This window comes from Hesperophylax consimilis, chromosome 10, assembly GCF_061612785.1.
Source record: "Hesperophylax consimilis isolate HC1 chromosome 10, BYU_Hcon_1.0, whole genome shotgun sequence".
Classification (NCBI taxonomy): Eukaryota; Metazoa; Arthropoda; class Insecta; order Trichoptera; family Limnephilidae; genus Hesperophylax; species Hesperophylax consimilis.
In genome coordinates, this window is record NC_142845.1 from 5,266,403 (window position 1) to 5,289,886 (window position 23,484).

General features: G+C 33.3%; 1 protein-coding gene across 2 annotated transcripts in view; it reads right to left on the reverse strand.

Moving 5' to 3' along the window:
- The window catches only part of LOC149420215 (protein kinase C, brain isozyme-like), a 610,992-nt gene that overhangs the window by 116,258 nt on the left and 471,250 nt on the right, over window positions 1–23,484 (reverse strand). For both annotated transcript variants that reach the window (XM_089636531.1, XM_089636532.1), the window contains exon 2: window positions 15,110–15,141. In XM_089636531.1, coding sequence (XP_089492657.1) covers window positions 15,110–15,141 — 32 coding nt within the window. The remainder of the gene's footprint in view (window positions 1–15,109; window positions 15,142–23,484) is intronic.

The window sequence follows — 23,484 nt, forward strand, 5'->3', positions numbered from 1 at the left end:
AAGTTTAATGTTAACTTGTTTATATTTGGAGGCTTAACCTAGGTTTAAGGATTAAGATCCTGATCTTTTACGTAAAGGTAAAAAAATATGGTTCAATAAAATAAAATTAATCCTTATTTTTGTTTGAGGCTCCATTGTGATACTAATTTAATGAAAAACATATAAAAAAAATTAAAATTAAATTTCAAATAAATTGTTTGAAAGATTCTAAGAAAATACATAGTTCAAATTTTGTACATCTGCGGTCTATTCAAAAAATGCTTCAAAGAAACAACAAAAATTTTTGGACTTATCATGAACCTACGTAGGTACCAAGTATACGTAAATACATTTGACACCGTTATTAGGATAAAACGTATTTTTCGGAATTTTTTCAACTTACAAGGAGGTAATTGAATTTCACTAAAATCCCATAAATATTAATTGGGACGACGCGAATGGGCTAACCTTAATAGTTCTTGGTAAAGGTTTTAGATGACGACACCAAAACTAAACGGAGAAAACCAATGTAAGAGGATTAACGCTTGCAACACAGTATCACATCTACACACATAAATTGACACTTCACAACAATCTACATATTTATAGGTAATAATTTTTTCCCTACTGAGAAAATACAAGGCCTCTAAGTCTATATTAGCCAGGTAACTTTTTAAAACCCCATATGGGGTAAAAATTGTGAAGCGCCGTTCTATTTATATAAAGAACATTAACTTTAAATTCAGTAAATTTAAATGATTCGCAACTTGGTAGAAAATCAAAAAAAAAAATCAAACTACACATCTGCCATGATGTAAGGCATTTTAAAGCTGAACGATAAGTTGACTAAAGAAGGAAGAAGCGCAACAGGGCATAATAACCCAAAAAATAATCACGATATATCTATTTATCGATGAAGAACTCCCTGATCGCGGGATCAAATAAATTTTACTTGATTAACTTGTGTTATCACACATACAACACTTTATTCATTTTAAATAATATATACTCGTATGTATAGTACATTTATCTCATGCACGGAGAAAAAATAGTATTGCTGAATTATTAATTGAGTCCTCTCAAACTATTGGCAATCTGGTTAAAAACGGGTTTGCAGATCCTTAAATAATGAATTAATAGTTAATAAAAACATAGTAAAATACGAATATATTATCAGGATATCGGAACACGTGTTCATAAAAAATACTAATAATTTCGCATTTCGTCATTATATATTATCAAAGTGCAGGTGAATGAGCACGTGTTGCGATGTATTGAGAATTTCATCAGGAAACGGTCTGCAATACCGCTTTTAACGGGATTACCAATAATTTGAAAAGATTCTTAAAAAATTAGCAATACTCATTTTTCTCCATGTAGATCTGAATAGCCAGGTACTTACCCCATCTTCTTCCCCTCCCCACTGCCTTCAGCCTCACAACATACCCCAATTAGGGATACTATAGTCTTACTGGCTCATAATTTGTTATTTTTTTGAAACCCATTATTCCTCTAAACTAACAACGGCGATGCCTCGTAGGAAACATTTTAACTCCATTGCTACATATTTTTAATATATCCTTAAAAGAAGGACATTTTCCTGAACAATCAAAAATCTCCATCATGATACCAATTCATAAATCGGGAGAAACGCACACATTAGACAACTACAGACCTATCACCTTAGTCTCAAAACTCTCAAAAATATTTGAAAAATGTATCAAAAATAGAAAATTGAATTACCTAGAAAAAAACAAAATTCCGTCCGAAAACCAATATGGCTTCAGAACAAAAGCATATTCTGTCTTACATTAAACTATTCTGTCTCCGTAAACTATTTATTTTGCAAACTATGAAATATATCTCTAAAAACAAAAATAAATTCGAAATAAATGAAAACAGAATCAACATCAGAAATGAAATGTAGTTTATACTCCCCAAAAGAACACACAACAAATGCAAACACACTGCAGTTTCATTTGACCTCGTACTTTCAATCTTTTACCGAAAAATATTCAAGTGATTACTAAACTTCCTCAATATTTAAAAGAATCAAAATTATGGCTTTTCAATACAGAAGTTGAAACTTTTTTTATTTAATTAATATCACTTTATGTTTCTCACAAACTATTCACCATGGTGACCGGATAAATCATCAAAACGATAATTCATCTCATCTTTAAAAAGTTAAATAAAGTCATGGAAAATGATACCATATATATCACTAAACACTTATAACTTCACTATACACTATTGTAAACACTTTTTATACAAACCGCTTAGAAAAATTGTAATCTTGTTTTTGTTTTATATGTGGTGATGATCTGGCTGGTAATAACACAGACCATCAGGGAATATTTTAATTCCATAAGAAAAAATGGATTGATTATTGAATTCACTCTGCAGGAGAAGCAACAACTCATAAACCAGCCACCAAAATACATATAAACAGAAGACTCACCAGAGAATACCACTCGCAATTGAGTTCCGCTCCTTGATCTTCAAATTCGGCAGCAGATGGCAAATCAGCACAATAATATATTTGCATTCCCACTATGAGATTATAATATGTCAACCAGCTCTCAAGAGAGTAAAATTTTTAATTATATTTTAAAAATTAATTCACACTAATTTTAAATCGACTGCTTCTCCAATATGCCCACAGTTTGTTTCTTTCTAGGTACAATAAAATAATGTATTTAGTGGGCTGCGCCTTAGTGGTTTCCCATTATTCTATTTGATTTGTATAATATTGATTGTAATTAATGTAAAAATTGGGAAAAATAAAGGTATTAAAAAAAATAAAACGATTCAGCACCGATACTTTGTCTTTCGTAAGAATAAATAAGGAAACTTCCACCGATGAAAAAAAATATTATTTGAATTGGTATTAAACGTACTCTCACGCCATTTGATCAAAAAAGATATACATATATAAGCCCAACTTTTACAGCTAACGGCTTCTGTCTATAGGTAGAGAAGACCGTTTTCATTGAAGTACGAGGAATTAAATAAATTTTATCACGATCCATTCTCACGTTCAGGGCAGGTTCTTATCCAGAAAAAACTTAACACAAATTAAATTAAGATAGAGCTTCATTCTGAGAAAAGTTCGACGGACAGGTAAGGACAGCTTTTAAAAATGACCGGTTAGTTGCAAAGAAGGAAAAATAACCGGGATTTAAACTTTAGCGTGGGTGGATCATTAAATGAAAGATTTGAAAAAATGATTTATCAAATTTTAAATGAGCTTATCGAAATAAGTACTAATATCATTAAAGGTACCTATTTAAAATCTATTGTTTTTTTCGTGGATCGCAGATCAAATTCAACAATCAACTGTAAATCAAAATTAAGGGCACAACATAAATTTACTTATAATGATTTTTAATTTGTTTACATCTTTTCAAATACAATACAACATATAATCTTTATGTTATTTTTCACAAAAAACGGCGGTATACAAATCATTCAAACATTATTATTGTTGTTATCATAGTTTTTTTTTCAATTCCAAATTGGAACAATTTGTAATGAATCTGATCTGATAATATTATTACTCCAGCGTCTGGACGGTGTAGGCCCTGTGATTGGTCAAATTCAAATTGTGTTTAAATAAGACTTTAAAGATTAAGACACCATTTCATACTGAAATAGAATCGCCACATGTAATACGATATTTCTTAAAAAATATCGTTTCTGCTCATACAATTTTTGGATAATATCGAAGAAAATATGTCTTAGAAAGTTCATAATCCATTGGATTAATTACATTACAGTGAAAATTATCCACAATTACGTGATTACGTTTGACGAAAAAGCACGCGTTAATTCAATATGGCCGATTCCCGATACGCATCGCGGCTAGGTGGCCGACAGAGCGCCCCTCTGGCGGTGAAGAAACGAATCAAATGACTGGCGCGTATATTTAAATATGCAAAATTACTTGAACATCAAGCATTTAATAATAAGATTTCTTCTGGAAGTTTAGTTCTACTTTGCAATGGCATTTTTCATTATTATTTATAATTTTTTTTTTGCTTATTAATTACATCTGATTTTATATTGACATGTTTTCTAATTTCTAAAATTTCTAAATTATTTATTTGCGATGCTTTAATCCTGAGTGAAGTATTTTAAGACCTGAATTTTTATCGAAAGTGTGATTCAAAAGATGATTTGCAAACTCATATTCACTATTTCCATTTAGAACCCTGAGATGTTTTTTAGTTCTGACTTCAAAGTTTCTATTGGTTCTACCTTTGTAAAATAAATTACAATCCAGCCCAATTGAGTTTATAAACTCCTGATTTTTTTGTTTGATTTTCGCAATCTATATTATTAAGAATATATTTATTCATTCTGTTATTAGTGTAAAACGCCGGTTGAATAGTACCAGGAATGTTTATATATATATAATTTTAGAAGTGTCGTTATCCACAAACAGAATTCTACGCAATTGTTTAATTATATCTTAAGAACTAGGGTAAAAATACCGTTTGAAGATAATATGTTTAATTATTTTATTTAGTATTTCAACTATCAATTTATTAGAATAACCGTTATTAAATGTTAGTTGTCTTATGAATATATTGTTTTATGGTTATATGCAAAAAAAAATTTCAGGTCTTAAAATACTTCACACAGGATATAAAGCATCACAAATAAATAATTTCGAAATTTTAGAAATAAGAGAACATGTTTATAAAAGTAGATGTAATTAACAAGAATTTTTTTTTATAAACTCTCTTTTAAATATTTTCCCACTTAACTGGTCTTTCATATTGTAATTCCTAATTCTTATAAACCCAGCCTACTCTTACCCCTCCCCCCTCCTTCCACTTCTTTTTTCCAATTGTAATCTATATTTAATTTTTGACTTCGGTGTATACTTCGTTCATGAAACATGTATTGGTTGTATATAATAAAGTGAAGTTAAAAAAGTTATTTGTTTTTTAATAAAATAAAGTTTAATCGGATAACATTATTTTATCTATTTCCATTGTATATCAATGCATACGTACATAATAAAATGTAAACATTATATTTATTTATTAATTGGACAATTTGCATGGCGCCGCTTTTGTGAGATATTACCTCAGGGGCGCTATATTGTAATAATCTACCTTTATATATAGATTTTTACTCTCCTGATGAAGGTGTATATATAATCTAACTTTAAACTTTATTAGATACAGTAACAGTTTTAGGAAAAGAATTACCACCAGTTGGAGTAAAATTCACACCTTTTAATTAAACCGACTGCTAATCACATTGCACAATTACCCTCCTTTTATCCATAAACACGGGTACAATTAATCAATATGTAATAATGTATTATTTCAGTCAACTTTGTTGTAACTATCTTTAATTGTTGTGACAAACTATACGATATTGATTCAACTTATAGACATTGACGGTTGTAACACATATTTAAGCACTGCAAGTCTCCTATGAGCAAATTATATTAGGTACCATAACAGTTAATATCAGTTGTAGACATGTAGTCAATAATAGTGTTTCATTTGAAATAATCCATCACAAATACGTAAAATTTCATTTATTCAAACAACTGTCATTCTTATTATGCCTAAATTGAGCATTTTATTATTCATTAACTCCTTCCTGTTCCGTTTTTTAACAATATATACTCACCCTCTCTCTGTGAATGACCTAATATCTATCTATTAAATGTAACTGTTGTTAATATCACTTAAACTGGGCGCAGCCTAACCAAGTGCCGCCCGCAGGGCCTAGCAGCAAAAACCCGCGGAGCGGGTTTTTAACTGCTAGTTAATTATTATTATTTTAATTTTTTCAATTATTAAACAACATAATTTCGGATGTTAAGAACATTCAAACGTACATTTCAAACATTCAAAATACCATAAAATATAGTGTATGCCTTCGTTCCTGTAATAGTTAATGATGTAATGATCAGAATTGTTTTTAAATAATTATAAGCAATAATTAGTCGCCTGAAATATCAATACAAATTTAAAATATCTCCCGAGTAAAAATAAATGCCGCCAACGGGAATTGAACCCGTGCCTTCTGATGTCCGATCAGGTGCTCTGAAACCACTGAGCTATGTCGGCTTATTTCCCATCCGCCAAATGATTCAATATGTACTAGTAACTCAATCAAAAATTACCGCTTATAATAATGTTTACCGCTTATAATAATTATAACTAATGTTTATCATTAAACCAATAAGAATTGTTTTTGTTAATTATTTTTTTACTCTTTCCATAATTTTATTTTCTGTTTTTTTACGAGTCTGCGCTAGTTTTTATAAAAATGTTCGAGAAGTGAGTTTGAGTTCTGACATTTTATTATTAAAAATTATATTCAATCTTACAATATAATTATTATTTTAAATTTTTAATAAAGGGTTATTTAGTGTTCACCTAAATATATGTCACCTCATGGGCGCTTGGCATAAGATTCTCGATAAAATGCTGAAATGATGGTCACGTTCAAAGTGAAAACATTTTTAGACAGATTCCATGAAGACAAACCATGAAGTTAATAAAGACAATACAATCGGAGTCCAATTTTTCACTCATTAAAACTCAGTCGTAAAATAATCGTTTTGTAAAAATATAAATCACGTACCCTTAAATTATTTTCAAATCGTATTTTACGATTATTTTCTGATAACAAGCGAAAAGCCATCATAAAAATGATAAAAAATATCCCATCAAGGAGGAAAGAAAATCTAATGGTTTTCCTTATTAGAATAATATAAGTTTCGTTGAAATTTTAAATCCACCCACAACTTCACAAGTTTTATATTTTTGTTCAATCCACTGAAAAAGATTTTATGAAAAGGGCACAGGATCCCTAGACTTCAGCTATATTTAACGAATGTGTGGGTGGTTTGAAAGGTCAATGCTTATTATAAAATAACATCTCTATACGCTCGAAGACAGATAAAGGGATGAATAAATACTTTTGTAGATCTGAAGTATGTAGCATAGTTGACATAGATCCGAGTATCATAACTATTGTAGAATAATCATTATATTTACAAAATTGGTATAATAATGATATGTACCAGTTCCACACAATACTCATTATCTATATATATATAATGTCAATGTTCGTTTGTTCAAAATCTTAAGTCTCCAAGTTCTTCATCGATTGCTCTGAAATTTTGACACAACTTTGCATTCGAATAAGCCTTTGTTTTCATATAACTTTATTATTATTATTATTATTGTTGATACATTTTTTTTACAATATTTTATATTTCAATTTAGTAATGTTGGCCTCACTGGGTTGTTTACCCGTGCTGAGGCCCCCATGTTATAATTTAAGAATTTATACATTTAAAAAAAATAAAAGAAAAGAAAAACAACATTAAAATAAAGATAAATTTAAAATAAAAAATAAAGATTAAAAATTAAAATATAATTATAACACTAAAAGAAAAATATCAAAAGAGAATGTAAATCGGCATTTATAATGATATATGTGTTTGTGTGTGTTGTGTGTTTTATATTTTTTTTTGTGTTGCGTGTATATGTTTTATTCTTTTATGTTATAGTATTTTGGTAATAATGTCTTTTTGTTCTTTAATCCATTTTTTTATTTTGTGTTTGAATTTATTTTTATTTTCCTCAATTTTTGTTTCAAGTGGAAGACTGTTGAATGCTTTAATAGCGTGGTATTTATGGTGTCTTTGTCCAAAGGTAGTGTTTACCGTCGGAGTTTTTATGTTTTCTTTGTACGCTTGTCTGACCGGTCTATTAGTGATATTTTGTGTTTGTTGGGGTTTGTTTTTTTGGTCGAAAATGTAGTTTAGTAGTGTTTTAACATATAATTGGCGTATATCAAGTACGTCACAGCTTTTAAATATTTGGTCTGTGTCGGTTAGTTTATGTTTTTTGAGTATTACCTTTAATATCGTTTTCTGTGCAATTTCTATTTGAGCGATAGCTGCGTTTGTCGCTCCTCCCCAAGCAATTATTCCATATTCTATTATTGATTGGCATAGTGCATAATATATTGTTTTCAATTGTTTTATTTTATATATGTTTCTTATGTTTAGGAAAATGTGTATTGTTCTGAGGAGTCTATTTGTGATTTGTTTGATGTGATGTGTCCATCTAAGATTATGGTCAATTAGGATTCCTAGATACTTTATTTGTTCTGTTTTTTCTAGAGGGGGGCAATCGCAGATGTTGGTGTTTATGCATTCGTGTATTTTTATGGTGTTTGTATTGTTTTTTGGCTGTCCTGTGTTAGTTATGCTGTACGTTGTGAATTTTGTTTTCGATATGTTTAGTGTGAGTGTATTTGAGTCCAACCATTTTTTCACTTGCGTGATTCCTAGATTCGCTATGTTATAAACCTTATTCCAATCCTTAGATTTAAATAATAAAACTGTGTCGTCTGCGTAACTAATTATTTCTCCATCTATTTCCATGCTGCAAAGTTCATTTATGTAAATTATGAAAAGAACGGGCCCTAGTATGCTTCCTTGTGGAACTCCGTGTGTAATCGGCAGTGGTTTGCTAGTATAGTTATTAATTTTGACTTGTTGTGTTCTGTCGCTCATGTAGCTTTTTAATAGTTGTAGTTCTTTGTCTTTGATACCCATATTTTCTAATTTTTTAAAAAGTGTTTTGTGGGATATTGAATCAAAGGCTTTAGCCAAATCTAAATATATCGCTATGCATTTAAACCCTTGATCTAAGTTGCTATGTATATAATCTATTGTACTTGCTAAAGCTTCTTTTGTGCTTCTTTTTTCTCTAAATCCATATTGTTTGTCCGAGATTAATTTGTTTTCTTCCAGGTATTTTATTATTTGGTTTTTTAATAGTCTTTCGAAAATCTTTGATAGAGAGTTTAACAAAGTAATTGGTCTATAGTTAGTTATTTCCATTTTATCTCCGGATTTATACATAGGGATTACCAGTCCTTTTTTAAGAGTATTAGGAAAGCAGGCATGTGTTATGCTAAGGTTGATTAGGTGTGTTATAGGTTTTAATATTTCATTTTTTATTATTTTAATGCAATCCGTTGTTATCTCATCTAATCCAGGAGCAATCTGGTTTTTTAATGTATTTATTATTTTGTTAATTTCCATTTCCGAACTTGTTTTTAATATAAATCTGTGTTGTGTTGGTTGGGTATCGATGTTTGATCTGTTTGTTTGTGTTAGTGTGTTTGTGCTGTGTTTTTTACGATTCGCTAAAACTTTCCCTATAGTTGCAAAAAAGTTATTTGCGTGGTTTGCCATCATTTCTATATTTGTTTTGGCATCTATTTTTTTCGAGTTAATATTTAGATGTTCGATAGTATTTTTTTGTTTGTATTTTTGTGTGTATGTAACTTCCTTTAATATTTTCCATATTTCCTTTGGGTAATTGTTTGCTTTTTTAAGTTTTTCCTTGTAGTACATCTCCTTAGCTACTCTAATAATTTTCGTGCATATGTTTCTATATCTTTTATAGTAATTAAGTTGTTCCATGTCATACGGTGTTTGTTTAGTTTGTTTGTGAATTTTGTCTCGTTTACGAATACAGTTTAATATTCCTTGTGTTATCCATAGTTTAATTGTTTTTGCTTTGTGTGTAAGTTTTATATGTTTTACTGTAGTGTAATTATTTATTTCTTGCGTTAGCGTATTTGTAAATGTATTCCAGGCTTCCTCGACATTATCTATTTGGTATAATGTATTCCAGTTTATTTTTTGGAGTTTTTCTTTTAAGTTTGAGTAGTCAATTATTTTTTTTGTAAATATTTTATGTTGTTTCGAAGTAGTGTTTTCGGTGTCTATTGCTATCATATTCATGTAGTGATCAGTGATTGTGCTTTCAAGTACTACTGTTTTGGTTTTTAGTTTTGTCTTGATCATTATATGGTCTATGCAGCTTTTAGTGTTTTGTGTGACCCGTGTTGGGACCTTTATTATTGGCTCCAGTCCGTGTTGTGCTAGTATTGCTAGGTATTCTATGTTTTGTGGGTGTCCGTTTTGTAGAATGTTTATATTAAGATCTCCTATGATGATGATATTTTTGTATTTGTTGAGATCATTTAATGTATTGTTAAGATCAGTTAAGAAATTTGTGATGTTGTTTTTGGATGGAGATCTGTACATAGCTAGGATACATGTTTCTTTTCTATATGTAATTTGTATGCAGTTGGAGTCGATTATGTTTATTTCTTGAATGGTTGTGTTATTTTTATCACTGACGTATATAACTATACCATCATTTTGGTTTTTGTGTATTTTTGTATGGTGTGTATTATAGTTTTTGATTGTTTTTGGTATGTAGTTGTCATTCAACCAGCATTCTGTCAGTACAATGACATCAAAATTATTTTCAAGCTGTTGGAGGTATATAAAAAATTCATCAAAATTTTTATTGATCGATCTAATGTTTTGGTGTAATATATTGATTCTATGTTTTTCTTTTGTGAATTTGGTCCAGAGGTTAATATCATTTGTACTTTCACAGTAGTGTTGATTGTCCGAATCTATATATTCCATGTAATCTGCCATGTTGGTGTGTATTTGTGTAAGTATGTGATGTGAGGTTGTGTTAGATGTAAAGTCGTGTTTATGTCAGTTTATTAGATATATCGTTTAGGTGTTTTATTTCCATAACCTTTGAGTCTTTGGATTTTCTGACGAGAATTTTTCCTGATTTTACCCAAACATATTTGTAGTCTTTTTCTTGGGCTCTTTTTCTGGTGTTCCAGTGCAGATTTTTGTAATATTGGGTTAATGCCGCATTAAGATAAACATATTTGGCTCCTTCTCCGTTGAATTTTTTTATCGGGTCACTGTGTTTGGATGCTAACATGGTTTGTGCTTTTGTGGTATCCTTAAAATTAATTGTTATTTTTGTTTGATCATTTGTTTTGTTTGTTGTGACTTTGTATGTATCCTCTGGGGACATCGTAACGCCTGCGAGTTCAGCGATCCGTGTAACAGCGTGGACTGGGGATATGTTGTCCTGTAATTTTAGGCCGTTTATCTCTATGGAGTTCAGCAGGGCTGCTTGTTCTATATCCGCCAGGTGGATTTCTACCGTAGATAATCTGATTTCTTTATCCGCTAGTTCCTCCTTGATTTTGTTGACGGTGTTTGGAATGTCCATGATTTGTTGAAGTTTTTGTAAAATGTCATCATATTTGTCATTGATGAAGTTCGTGAAGTTTTTTATTTCTTGCAGCTCTGTTTCAATTTTATTGAGCATTACTGTCTTCATTTCCTCGAATTTCGTATTGATGAATTCAAATATTGATTCACTGTCTATATTAATCATAGATTGATGTGTCGCCGACGGTGAGTCCATAGTGCTAGTTTGTGGTGAAGATGTGGTTTTCTTCGCGCTGGAGAATTTACTGCGAGATTTAGACATGTTGTGTTGTCCTTTTTTTTTTTTTTAGGATTGCTCCTGTTGGTGGGCAAAAACAATGGCACTCTCTAGCGCCTAAAGGTAGGCAAAATCAATTACACCGGTTATGTATTTTGAGGGTTGCGCCTGTTGGTAGGCAAACACACTGGCACACTCTCTAGCGCCTATAGGCAGGCAAAACCAGTTACACAGGTTGTGTTTTGGTTTGAATCCGTGATGGTAGCTGATTGTGAAGCTGTTTTTAAAATCCAAGTGAGAGTTTTATATTCTGGGTTGAGTATTATTTATTAATATTTATTATTAATATGTATTAAAAAAAAGGTTTTTTTTTAAAGTCGTTCGCCGGTCTGGGATTTGAACTTGGATCGACAGAATAGCGCGGTGCTGACGTTTTAGACCACTGAGCTATGGAGCCTTGGGCGAGAGTTGTGGGATACGTTTAAATATACTTGTGTAAAGTTCATTTAGTACTTGTTTATATTTTGTTTATGTTCTTGGGTAAAAACATGTATTTATTGTTGCACTTGTAACGTTTTTAGCACTTTTTTTATTTTGTTATTTCACTTTTTATCTTCACCGAAAAACTGTGAATTATTTACTACTGTTCTCTTTGTTTTGTATAGCTTCTTGTCGAAATACAGTCTATATGATTTGAGATTAAACTGTGCAATCTAGTAGGAAGTTTATTGTTTTAATTTCAAAACACTATTTTGATACTTTCGGGTGTTATAGTTCAGGATCTAAGATCACGCGATGATAGTGCGCGAAAAACTACACTGTATTTCATAAACTGAAGTGATCCACTTAACTTTTTACTACACTTTTGATTAGATTAATGTTGGAGCATTTAAATAGTCGTCTGACGTTTATGATTGTTGTTGTTGTTCTTTTGATTTCAAAGTTCTTTTGATTACTTTATTACAAAGATTTCACCTGTGACAGGTAAATACAAGATTTTTTTAAAACAGCGCCATCTGTTGGACGTAAAATGAACACAATCTATTGTTTCTCTATCTGCAGACAGACTGAGTCATAGCAGCGCAAATAAATTTAGTATTCTCTAGATCTGCGCTAGTTGTTGAAAATAATTTTATTGCCAGTAATAATTAGGTACACAAGAACAATGCTTAGTAAAACAGGTGGTTACGATACGGTTAATAGAGAAAATTCCACACTGATGGATCGCAGTTAAACTGCGCCGTAAAGGAAAGGAACAGTGTGAACTAGCGTCGCGTGCAAATGAGTCCAAATAACACCAAAAGTACTTAGATTTTAACAAATCAAGGAAAATACTGAATTTCTGACCCTTATTAATTTTAACGTGAGACGTACACAAAATATAGTGCTATTCCACAAGTTTTACACGGAGAAAATTTACTGATATAGAATACCGTTAATTTATTAAAAATCTGATAAAAATATTCATTTTACTGTTAAAAACGGGACTGCAGGCCTTCAACGAATGAATTTACAGAGTTCATAACAAATTATCAGTCAAAAGCGAATGTTTTATGAAGACGGCGAAACACGTGTTCATACAAATACTTATATTGATATTGACATACTGATAATGTCGCATTCCGTCATGATATCCATTAGTAAAAAGTGTATTGTGTTCCCGACGTATATATTCTGAATGACTAATATTTTATCGGGAAATTGGCATGCCATCACTTTTTTTAACAGGATCATATTTCAATGGGTGCACGACGTTTTTGCTTGATCATGTCAGGCATCTTCTAGGCCGAATCTTATAATTCTGTTAGATGCAGAAAGTGCCAACTGCTTCCAATTGGAGGGCTTAAAGTTAAAAACGTTATATATAAAAAACTTAACAGTTAATTGAGGGTTTAAAGTTTTAGGTTAAGTCTTTATGTGCAAAAAGACAGATCATTACAGGAAAAATTAAAAACAGTGTATTTTGCTATAATTCAGTGCCTACTTTCATATAATATAGTGTGCTGGGGTTCCTGCCTGAAGACTGTAATAGAACCACTTAATATTGCCCAAAAACTGATTCTCAAAGTTATGTATAAGAAAAAATTTACATATCCTACACAGTTACTTTATAAGGAATGTAATATCATGAATTTAAAACAACTATTTATCCTACAAACGTTATGCAGATTTTTTAACAATATTAGTTCTGCTAAAAGAACGCAACAAATTCGTACTACAAGAATTGGCTCTGGTCTGAACTTTATGGCAATTCACCCTAAATCCTCATTTGGGCAGAGACATTATTTGTACCAGGCTCCACTTTTATTTAATAGCCTTCCAGATCACATTAAATCGTCAAATTCCTTGTGTACATTTAAAAAGAATGTTAAATTATTTCTGCCATCCGAGGATTTCCAACATATTCTTTCATCTTTGTCCTTTTAAATTGTGGCATAATATTTTGAATAAGTTAATTTTTTCATCCTTTTCTTTTTTTAATGTAAATGTTTTTTTCTCTCTTTCTTTCTTCTCTGTTTAAAAAAAAAATAATAGTTTGTTACATTTTTATTGCAATTAAATATCATGGTCACCCTACATGTTTACAGCATTATATTATATTGTAATGAATAGGCTGATAGGTACCATGTAGGTATCCAATTCGCAGAAACGTCAATGTAACAATATTGTTATCTTAATATTTGAATTATTTTTTTTAATATTTGTACTATTTTAAATCTCTTATAATCTTTGTACTATGTTTTTAATATTTTGTAAAATTATTAACCTCAACACAGGCTTGTCCTAGTGAGGTTAAAAATTATAACTTAAAAAAAAGATACAATGTAAAGAAACGATAAATAAATAAATAAATAAATAAAATAAAATTTATAATTACTATTGGCATGTTTTTTGTAGATAATTTTGTTTGACTTTAAGATCTCGAATTGTCCGCAGCCAGTGAGACTACAGCATCTCTAATTGGGGTAAGTTGTGAGGCCGAAGGGCGTAAGAAAAGGAAGGAGGGAAGAAGATGGTTGAGAAGTACCTGACTATTCACATCTAGGCAACAAACACGGGTAAAGCCATTAGCCAGGACAATACTGAGAGTAGATATTGAGACAGCGCACAGGGAGAGTAGGTATCTATACTACTTCACCACCGAATGTGTGTCTTCCAGGAACAGGGTATTGTAGAAGTAAACATTGTCAAAGGCCTGGACTTTCATCGTAAATTACGTTATTTAACAAAATAACTTACAACAGCAAATATCAAAAGCAAATAATACCCATATGAATTATGCCCGGGTCACACGACGCTATACTCCCAATGCGGTTTTTGAACGTGGCCTATACAGATAATATTTATCTTTCAGCGTCACACGAAAGCTATAATCTTCCCCTCCCATGGGGAGTGGGAAAGCACGTAATATCACTTCTTTACGGGATATCACCTTGACAGTCGGTGGACGACGGTATCTCGCTAATTCATCAGAAATCATCTTCAAATACTGCTCGGCTAGCAGATCACTGCACATCATCTAGGCCATGCCCACACTTATAATATATTATCTGTCTCATGTGACATGTCAAATGGGATTGTATGGCGAGTGGTAATATAGGCCACGCCCAAATAAGTCTTTGAGAGTATAGCATCGCGTGCCAGCAGCATTATGTATCTTATGGCACATTATAAACGGTTCATTTTCATATATTACCATGTTCATATTCCGAAACAACATAGTCATTGTAAGAACCACAAAAGAATGGGAACTTTGTAAAGAATAGTAAATAAACGTGAATATATCTTACCTTGGCATTGGAATCCCTGCTTTCCAAAGCCCCTGAAACAAACAGAAATACATTAATATTGCAAAGGATTTGGAGTTTTGCGTGGAAGTCCCTGGATAAATAATAATCATTGTACTGAAACGGAGATGAAAATAACAAAATATAATAATGTCAAACAGAACTGGTATTATTCGAATTTATTTGGAATAAAGGGACGCACGGTAAATAATAAACATTACAAATGCGCAAAAACATTCGGCTTTATTTTGAAAGGAAATATGTAATACAATGATGTTTTCAAGAGGCGCGGCTGCGCGACCCTTTTCTTACAAAACTTAATTTCAGATTTGACCCCAAAATATTCTAGTAAATTGATTTTTCTTATATCATAAGGTATGTGAGCCAATTTATTTAGTCGTGTTTAAATTGTAAAATATAGGCCATTAAAAAATTATATTTTTCAAGATTTTAGAGGCAACATTCAATCAATTACCTATCCGTGTCTAACATTGTGGAGTACCTACATTCAGTAAAATTTCAATAATTTATTAATACACGACCAGTCTGTTACGAAAACCGGTGCAGTCAACATGTCTGACTAGCTGTATCCCGCAACGCGTAGCTGTGGCTCAGTCCGTCTGTGCAGATAGAGAAACAATAGCGCGTGTTGCATTTAGCTGTTTTTTTAAAAACATGTTCTTACCTAATTTATATTATGTTTTTGTGTTTAATTCGTAGAACTACATTTAATTTTCTTTAAATTATTTGATTAAAATCAAATTAAATAATATAATTAATAAGTTCTGCAAGTATTTTTTGGTTTTCGTTATTGTTATAATAGTTTGAAAATTGCCTTGAAAGCCGAAACAGCTGTAACAAAAACAAATACCAAAAAATACTTGCAGAACTTAATAATTATATTATTAAATTTGATTTTAATTAAATTTAAAAAAAAATGTTCTTACCTGTTACAAGTGACATATATATAAAAATACACGATTATTCGAATGCAACGTTGCGTTGTGTCAAAATTTCAAAGCAATCTGTGAAGAACTTTCGGAGATTTAAGATTTTGAACAAACGAACATTTACATTTTTATTTATATGGATTACCAATGTTGTATCGCTTTTAAAGGCAGAATTTGAGAGACACAATATGTGATTTACGCAGGATCCTGTCAAATCGGGAAAGTCCACGTGTTGCGAAGTTTAAAATTTGAAAAAAAAATTCCATTACAATGCAATAATCAAAACGATCGACGACATCAATGAAACAAAATACATCTGCAGAAATTTTATACGAGCCCCATTGAATTGTGTTCAGGTCTGTATGCTTTATTGAAAATCGAGCAACAACATAATGCTGGGAAAAGTAGTTCGGGGTTCGCACGTGCCAGCCATAGAGCCTCCACCCTCGTCACATGTTCCGTACACAGACTGAAGGCTACTCTTCTACAAATACCAATACAATGTTGTAGCCATTTGGCAAAGATAAATAGCAAACTAGATAAGCTCTCGGCCATCAGGTTTTTTCTTAACTAATTTCACACAGAAGGCCTGAGGAAAATAATTTCCCTCAGGTCCTTGTCATCTTGGGGATGCTGTGTGGGGGGGCTTTTTGAGGAAAGAAAGCAGGAGCTAGCATCGTTGATCCTTTGTGCACCGGTGCACGTACGCGAAACTCGACGGACACTAGTGGAACAACCTTTCACAGATAACGTTGGATTCATGAGAATGGATCGTTTCTTCTGCTAGTTGTTTGTCTAAGTCGGCATCTGTTTTTCCTCCTTTTTTCTTTTTAAATCACGCATTGATAAATCCCTTACTATAGCTTCCACCTAATACGCCTCACAATTGCTGCCCAACCTGGTGGCGATATAGTTCCTTGGTCCTCACACTGTGCAGACAGGGGTAAAGTGTAACATTAAAAGAAGAAACTAAAGAAAGGGAAAAACACGAAAGCCGTAAGTCATGCCACATTATATCTGGTCATAGCTTGTTAACGTGTGGAAAATTTTAACCGCATTTAAATAATATTGGGGATGTAAGACGGTACCGAAACGACGGGATCAATTACGCTAGTTTTATCCAAGAATCTTCGTAAGATATTATAACGATTTTCCAAAACTCGTTATAAAATCTTACAAGAATATACATTAAATAATATTAAATTCATACCAGTGTCACAAATTCGTGTCTTGGGTGTAATATTCGATGAAAACTCGACATTCATTGCAAACATCAACTATATAACTAAAAAGGCTTTAAAGATGCTTGGCTTCCTTTGCAGAACTTTAACTAATTTAAAGTCCTAAGATCGTATGAGAACACTCTATATTTAATAAGTCAGAAGTCAAGTGAAATATAATTCACCTATTTTGTCCCCTTTGAAAAATTTTCACAATTTAGAAAGAGTTCAGCGCAAATTTCTTAGGCACGTAAACTTTAAGGCCAGAATTCGAATTGAATACATTAATTATTTCGATTCGATGAATCAATTACAACTTATAACACTGTCTGTCACCTGGTTGTGTTACAGAGTCATCAACAACTTAATTGACAGTCCTGCCATCGTTGCCACTATTTTTTTTTTTTATTTTTTTTATTTAGTTACTATATTACATTTTTTTAAACATTTTTATAAGAATTATATATATTTATATGATTAATTGATATAGATTTTTATAGTCCTCCTCACTAGGAGATCCTGTGCTGAGGGGGACTAGGTTTTGAATAATTTTTCAGCGACTTCTATGGTTCGACTTCATGTTTTGGGTAAGGGTTTCCAGAAACTTCTACGACGATGTTTTAAATATGCTAGTAAGTTCTTTTTCCGGTAATTCCTTAAGCCAAGATTTAATGTTCTTAATGCAGTTGTTTTTTGTTTTGATTTGTTTGATACTAAGTGGGAGTTTGTTATATACCTTTACTGCTAAAAATTCAGAGCTTCTTTGTCCAAAGGTAGAGTTACACTTTGGTATAGTTAGTATCTCTGTTTGTTTGGCTCTGGTATTATGAGTATGTGAGGTGTTTTCTTGAGAATTATTTTTGAGGTGTTGTACCAAAATGTTTTTGGCATAGATTTTCTGTATGCTTGGAACGTCAAATTGTTTAAAAATTTCTGTTGTTGATGTCCTTATGGGAACCTTTAGTATGGTCTTTATGATGCAATTCTGAGTTACCTTCAGCTGTTTTATATGTTTTGATACTGCTGAGCCCCATCCTATTATTCCATATTCCAATATTAAATTCCATGTTCCGACTATGAATAAAAGATAGCATATAACTTTCTGGAATACATACATACATAACCAACTATCATACACACTCACTTACCACTAGGATTCATGATCTGGGCAACAAGTTTGAGGGTACTATTGATATATTTACTGACTCCTTTTATAGAACTAATTTTAATCTATACCAGCACTTTGTTGAATCCTACAAATTAGAGTAGCGTTGGTAATTGTAGTTTTAGTGATTTGTCTTATATGTAGTATTGTTCTAGTTTCAATATTATTTTATGTTACTGATACATGTTTTACTAATATTTTCATAATCAGTTTATCACTAGATATATTCTGTTTTTAAAATTCATGTAAAAGCCCGGCTGGGCGTACCATCAAATAAAATAAAATTATCCAATTAAGGGTCATTTTGGTACCAAAGGGGTCAATAAAGTATATTCTTTATCAATGTCGTCGTGCCCTATTATGTATGCACAAGGTCTGTCCACTTTACTGTGGAACTCATGGGACTCATTGTCCCATGACGGATGTTTTCAGAGTAGCATTTATATTCGTAAATTGATAATAATTTTGAAATTACACCCCACTTTTTAAACACTCCCAACCCATTTTGTATTGAACGACAACCGAGTGATGTTATTTACCCTTGTATTTTACTGACGCAAAATGGTGCTATTTTTTGTGTGTCCCTTTCTTAATATTACTCGTTACGATTACATCAGCCATAGATACGATATGATTTCAGATTTTCACAGCCAAAAGTATTATAGTGATTTATTCTTGAGGTATTATAAGGTGTTCAAGAAAAAATAAAAATTATCCCAATATGTGGGGAGGTTATTGCAATCCCACACATCCCATATAGATATACACATTGATTGTGCAATAGATATGTGAATCAAACGATTTTTTTTTTGGAAATTCAAGTTTCAAAAATTCATAAAAAATCAACAGTAACTATGCGGATAAAGCAATTTTTTAAGACATTTCAGAGATCCAAAAATAAACAACAGTTACGTGAATGCAATGAACTTTAAATAAAAATAATCACGAAAAAATATTTACATCGCTTAGTGCTTAATTTTTCGTGATTTTTTTTTCTTGACTATGTAAATTATCAAATTATGTCGGAGTTCTTGACATATCAGTTCCAATTTTGAAAACGACTGTTAAAATACTATATTATAGGTAGGTACCCACTTTATCGCTTGTCTGAATTCTTGACACAATTCCAATTTTGAATATGACACAAAATTCAAAAAATTAAACATTGAACCAGAGTAACAATCACTCACAATCAGACCCACAGTATAAATCAGTATGTTTGATGATTTATGAACCGAACAAAAATAATTTTGAATTTTCATAAAAAGTAAACTCGTCGTGGTATTTCAACAAATTATTTATGTGGTGTTTATAATGTATTTCGTAAAAACCAATGATTTTACAATATATATAGACGCGCTGTAAGTCTCAAAGTGACAAGCCAAAAGTAAGACAATTGTATTGCTTTCAATTTTTTAGTTTTAGTACTAAACTGCCACGCGTGTCGTGTTAGCGTCGGTCGTGTGCTGCCTCTACTTAGAGTCGAAATCGCATTAAAAAGTGACAAAATGCCTTCGTGTGTGATGAAAAAATAATTTCATTATTCGGCAAATACCAGAAAAAGCTAAGAAATAAGATTTTTTGTAATAAATACAGACAAATAAATTTATTATTATTTAAAAATAAAAATAAACATTTCGTTTGCTTCGATTGTTTCCCGAAGATTTTCAGCGCCATTAGAAAAAGAGAGATAGCGAACGTAGCAACAGGTATAAGAAGGACAACCTAATAGCAGTAGGTCGTCTCATACAGTATTCCGTGTTCGTTTTACAGTATAAACGTATCTTGTTATCTCAGTTACGGATATATTCTTTGAATGTCATTTATAAACAACGTTTGAACTAAGAATTTACTTGAAACATAAGAGTGTTTCTAATTTGCCACATTTTACGTTGAGTTTGTCAGTCAATAACGAGTCTAGATGTATTTTTACGTCATTGGTAAAAACCAAATTAATAATCATAATATTAGTGGTGAAAACGTTTGGTTGGGTAGCCCAGTGCCCAGTGCCGACTGTTTGCACTCGACACTCCATACCGCGGTATTCGCTCCATTTAGCGAACAATAAAATTCGGTATTATTTGGACGAATTATTGTGAATTGTGAACAAGGTGAAAGAGACCCGCTGGTCGGTTGTTATAAACACGGGTTTGTTCAGTTAATTTGACTGCCCGACTAATTTTTTGGTCTTTTTTTACGCCAACTGTACGCGGACAGGGGTGAAATAGTAAACATAGGGGGTATTTTTCCAATCAGCCTGAATTCCCGTTCTGGGCTACATCGTTGCAGCGTTTACCCTTTATCTTTAGATTGCCCTGGAAAATAGTCAAATTCAGATAATAACCAGAAGATTAAGAACTATTAGCTGGACTTTTAAATGAATACACAATCTTTTGCAAGCATGAAATAACATTGAAATGATAAAACAATATTAGTAAAACATATAATAAAATATAAACTAGAACAATACTACATATAAGACAAATTACTAAAACTGCCTTCCTAACGATACTATAATTTGTAGGATTCAACAAAGTGCTGGTATAGATTACGTTTAATTCTATAAATGGTGTCAGTAAATATATCAATACTCTCCCAAACTTCTTGCCTAGATGATGCATCCTTTGTGTATAGAACATGAAAACATGATATTATTGCATTAAATATTATAAAATTTGCCATTTGAAAAATGCAACAAAATATTCGGTTACTAGGCGACTTTTTTTTTTTTATATTTACTCCACACAGGAGGCCCTGAAGAAAATAATTTCCCTCAGGGCCTATGTCATCTTTGGGGATGCTGTGTGGAGGGTCTTTTTGTGGAGAGGAAGGAGTGAACATGGGTCTTGAAGAGTCCCATGTTGTAGGAGGGAGGAAACACAGAGGCCGGCAGTTCGTTCCACAGCCGAGTTGTTGAACTTAAGAACGAATCGTAGAAGCGACCCGTTTTCATGTGACAAGTGTCAACTATGTACAAATGTTGGGCGCGCGTTTGGCGTGTATCCCGACTACGCACCGGTGCCGAAGGGATCAATGACGCTAGTTCCTCAGAGCATCTTCCATTGTAATACCGATAGAACAAGGACAGCATACCTACCTGACGCCTGTGCTCTAAAGATCGCAGTCCGTTTGTTAAGATTGGGGAATCTATCAAACGGACCGCCCGTTTCTGCACAGAGTCAAGGATTTTTTTCAGGTATTTTGGGGCTCCAGACCAGAGATGGCTGCCAAATTCGACAGTAGGGCGCACTTGCGATTTGTACAGGGTGAGCAGTTGTGTACTATTAAAGTATCTGCGGGCCCTGTACAGTACGCCCAGCTTCTGAGAGGCCAACTTTACTCTGGCTTCGATGGAGCCCCCGTACCTGAGCTGGTCACTTATAGTTACACCAAGCATATCAATGAAAGGCCTGTTCGGAAGATTGCTTCCGTTGAAGGAGACTAGATTATCATTTGGATCCCTTTTAGACGTAATCAGACAGGATTGGGTCTTTGAAACATTAAATTCGACGAGATTATTTTTACCCCAGGAGGAAATACTCTCGAGATAACCGTCCATTCTCTGCTTCAAAGCCCTCCGAGCCGTTGGAGTTTGTGTGCCCTTTGGGGGCTTATCAAACAAAAAGCTATCATGAACTGTACTGTCATCCGCGTAACAATGAATCGGTGCACATGTCAAAAGGTCATTGATGTGCAACAAAAACAAAGTCGGAGACAGAACCGATCCCTGTGGGACGCCAGCATTTATGGAGTGCGAGGAAGAGGTGAAACCGTCAGCAACCGCCTGAATCGACCTATCCCTTAAAAAGTCAGCAATCCACGTACACAGGGATGCGGGAAGTCCGTAAGAATGCAATTTGTTGACAAGTCCTCGGTGCCAGACCCGGTCAAAGGCCTTGGATATGTCTAGTGCGACCGTTTGGGTCTCACCGTGACGTTCCAGGCACCGCCCCCAAACATGCGTCACATACGCGAGAAGATCACCGCACGAGCGGTTCCGCCGGAATCCGTATTGACGGTCGTTGATAATTTTGTTCTTCTCGAGGTATGTGAGCAGTTTGTCGTTGATCACACGTTCCATCACTTTGGACAGAACTGATGTGATCGCTATGGGGCGGTAGTTGGCCGGGTTGGAGCGGTCACCTTTCTTGGGAATAGGGTGAATTACCGCTTTTTTCCAACCAGAGGGCACAGTGCCACACTTCAGGGACATTTTGAAGAGCTTTGTCAAAACTGGAACTATTTCCGCAGCACACCTCTGCAATACCAGGGCAGGTATTCCATCAGGTCCACTAGCTTTGTTAACATCGAGCCCCCGTATGACGTGGAGTACATCCCGATGCCGGATCCTCAGCTTTTTCATATAGAAGCCGCAGTGAGGAACCGACGGCGGAACAGCACCCCCGTCGTCGAGGGTCGAGTTTTCCGCAAACATTTTCCCTAATAAGTTAGCCTTTTCGGTGGCGGTGTTTGCTAGTGAGCCGTCAGGTCTGGTAAGAGGTGGCAAACTGGGTTTGCAAAAATTTCGACCTATTGAACCCGCAAGCGACCAGAATGCTCTGCTGCCATGCGGGCAGGCAGCCAACTTTTTGCTGATCTGCAGGTCGTGTTCGAATTTTGACCTATTAATGATTCTCTTGCATTCCTTTGCCGATTTGTTGTATGCTGATCTGCTTTCGGGCGTTCGAGATGTGTTGTAGGCTCGGTAAGCCGCGTTTTTTCGTCGAACTGCTTCGGAGCATTGTCGACTGAACCACGGCTTTAGTAGTCGATTGTATGAAGCCATCCATCACCGATTTGATGACTTCACCAATCTCCTGGGCACATCTTGAAGGGTCCGAAGTCCGAAAACAAACAGCTGACCACGGAAAAGCGTTGAAATGGGCCCGCATACCGAACCAATCTGCTGACCTATAGTGCCACACTTTTCTCCTCAGTCTCTCATTGGTTGGTTTGAGGCTAACAGGGATTGATGTCGTCACTAGGCAGTGGTCAGATGATCCCAGAGGCGCTGTGACGTCAATCTTATAACCGTGTGGCACA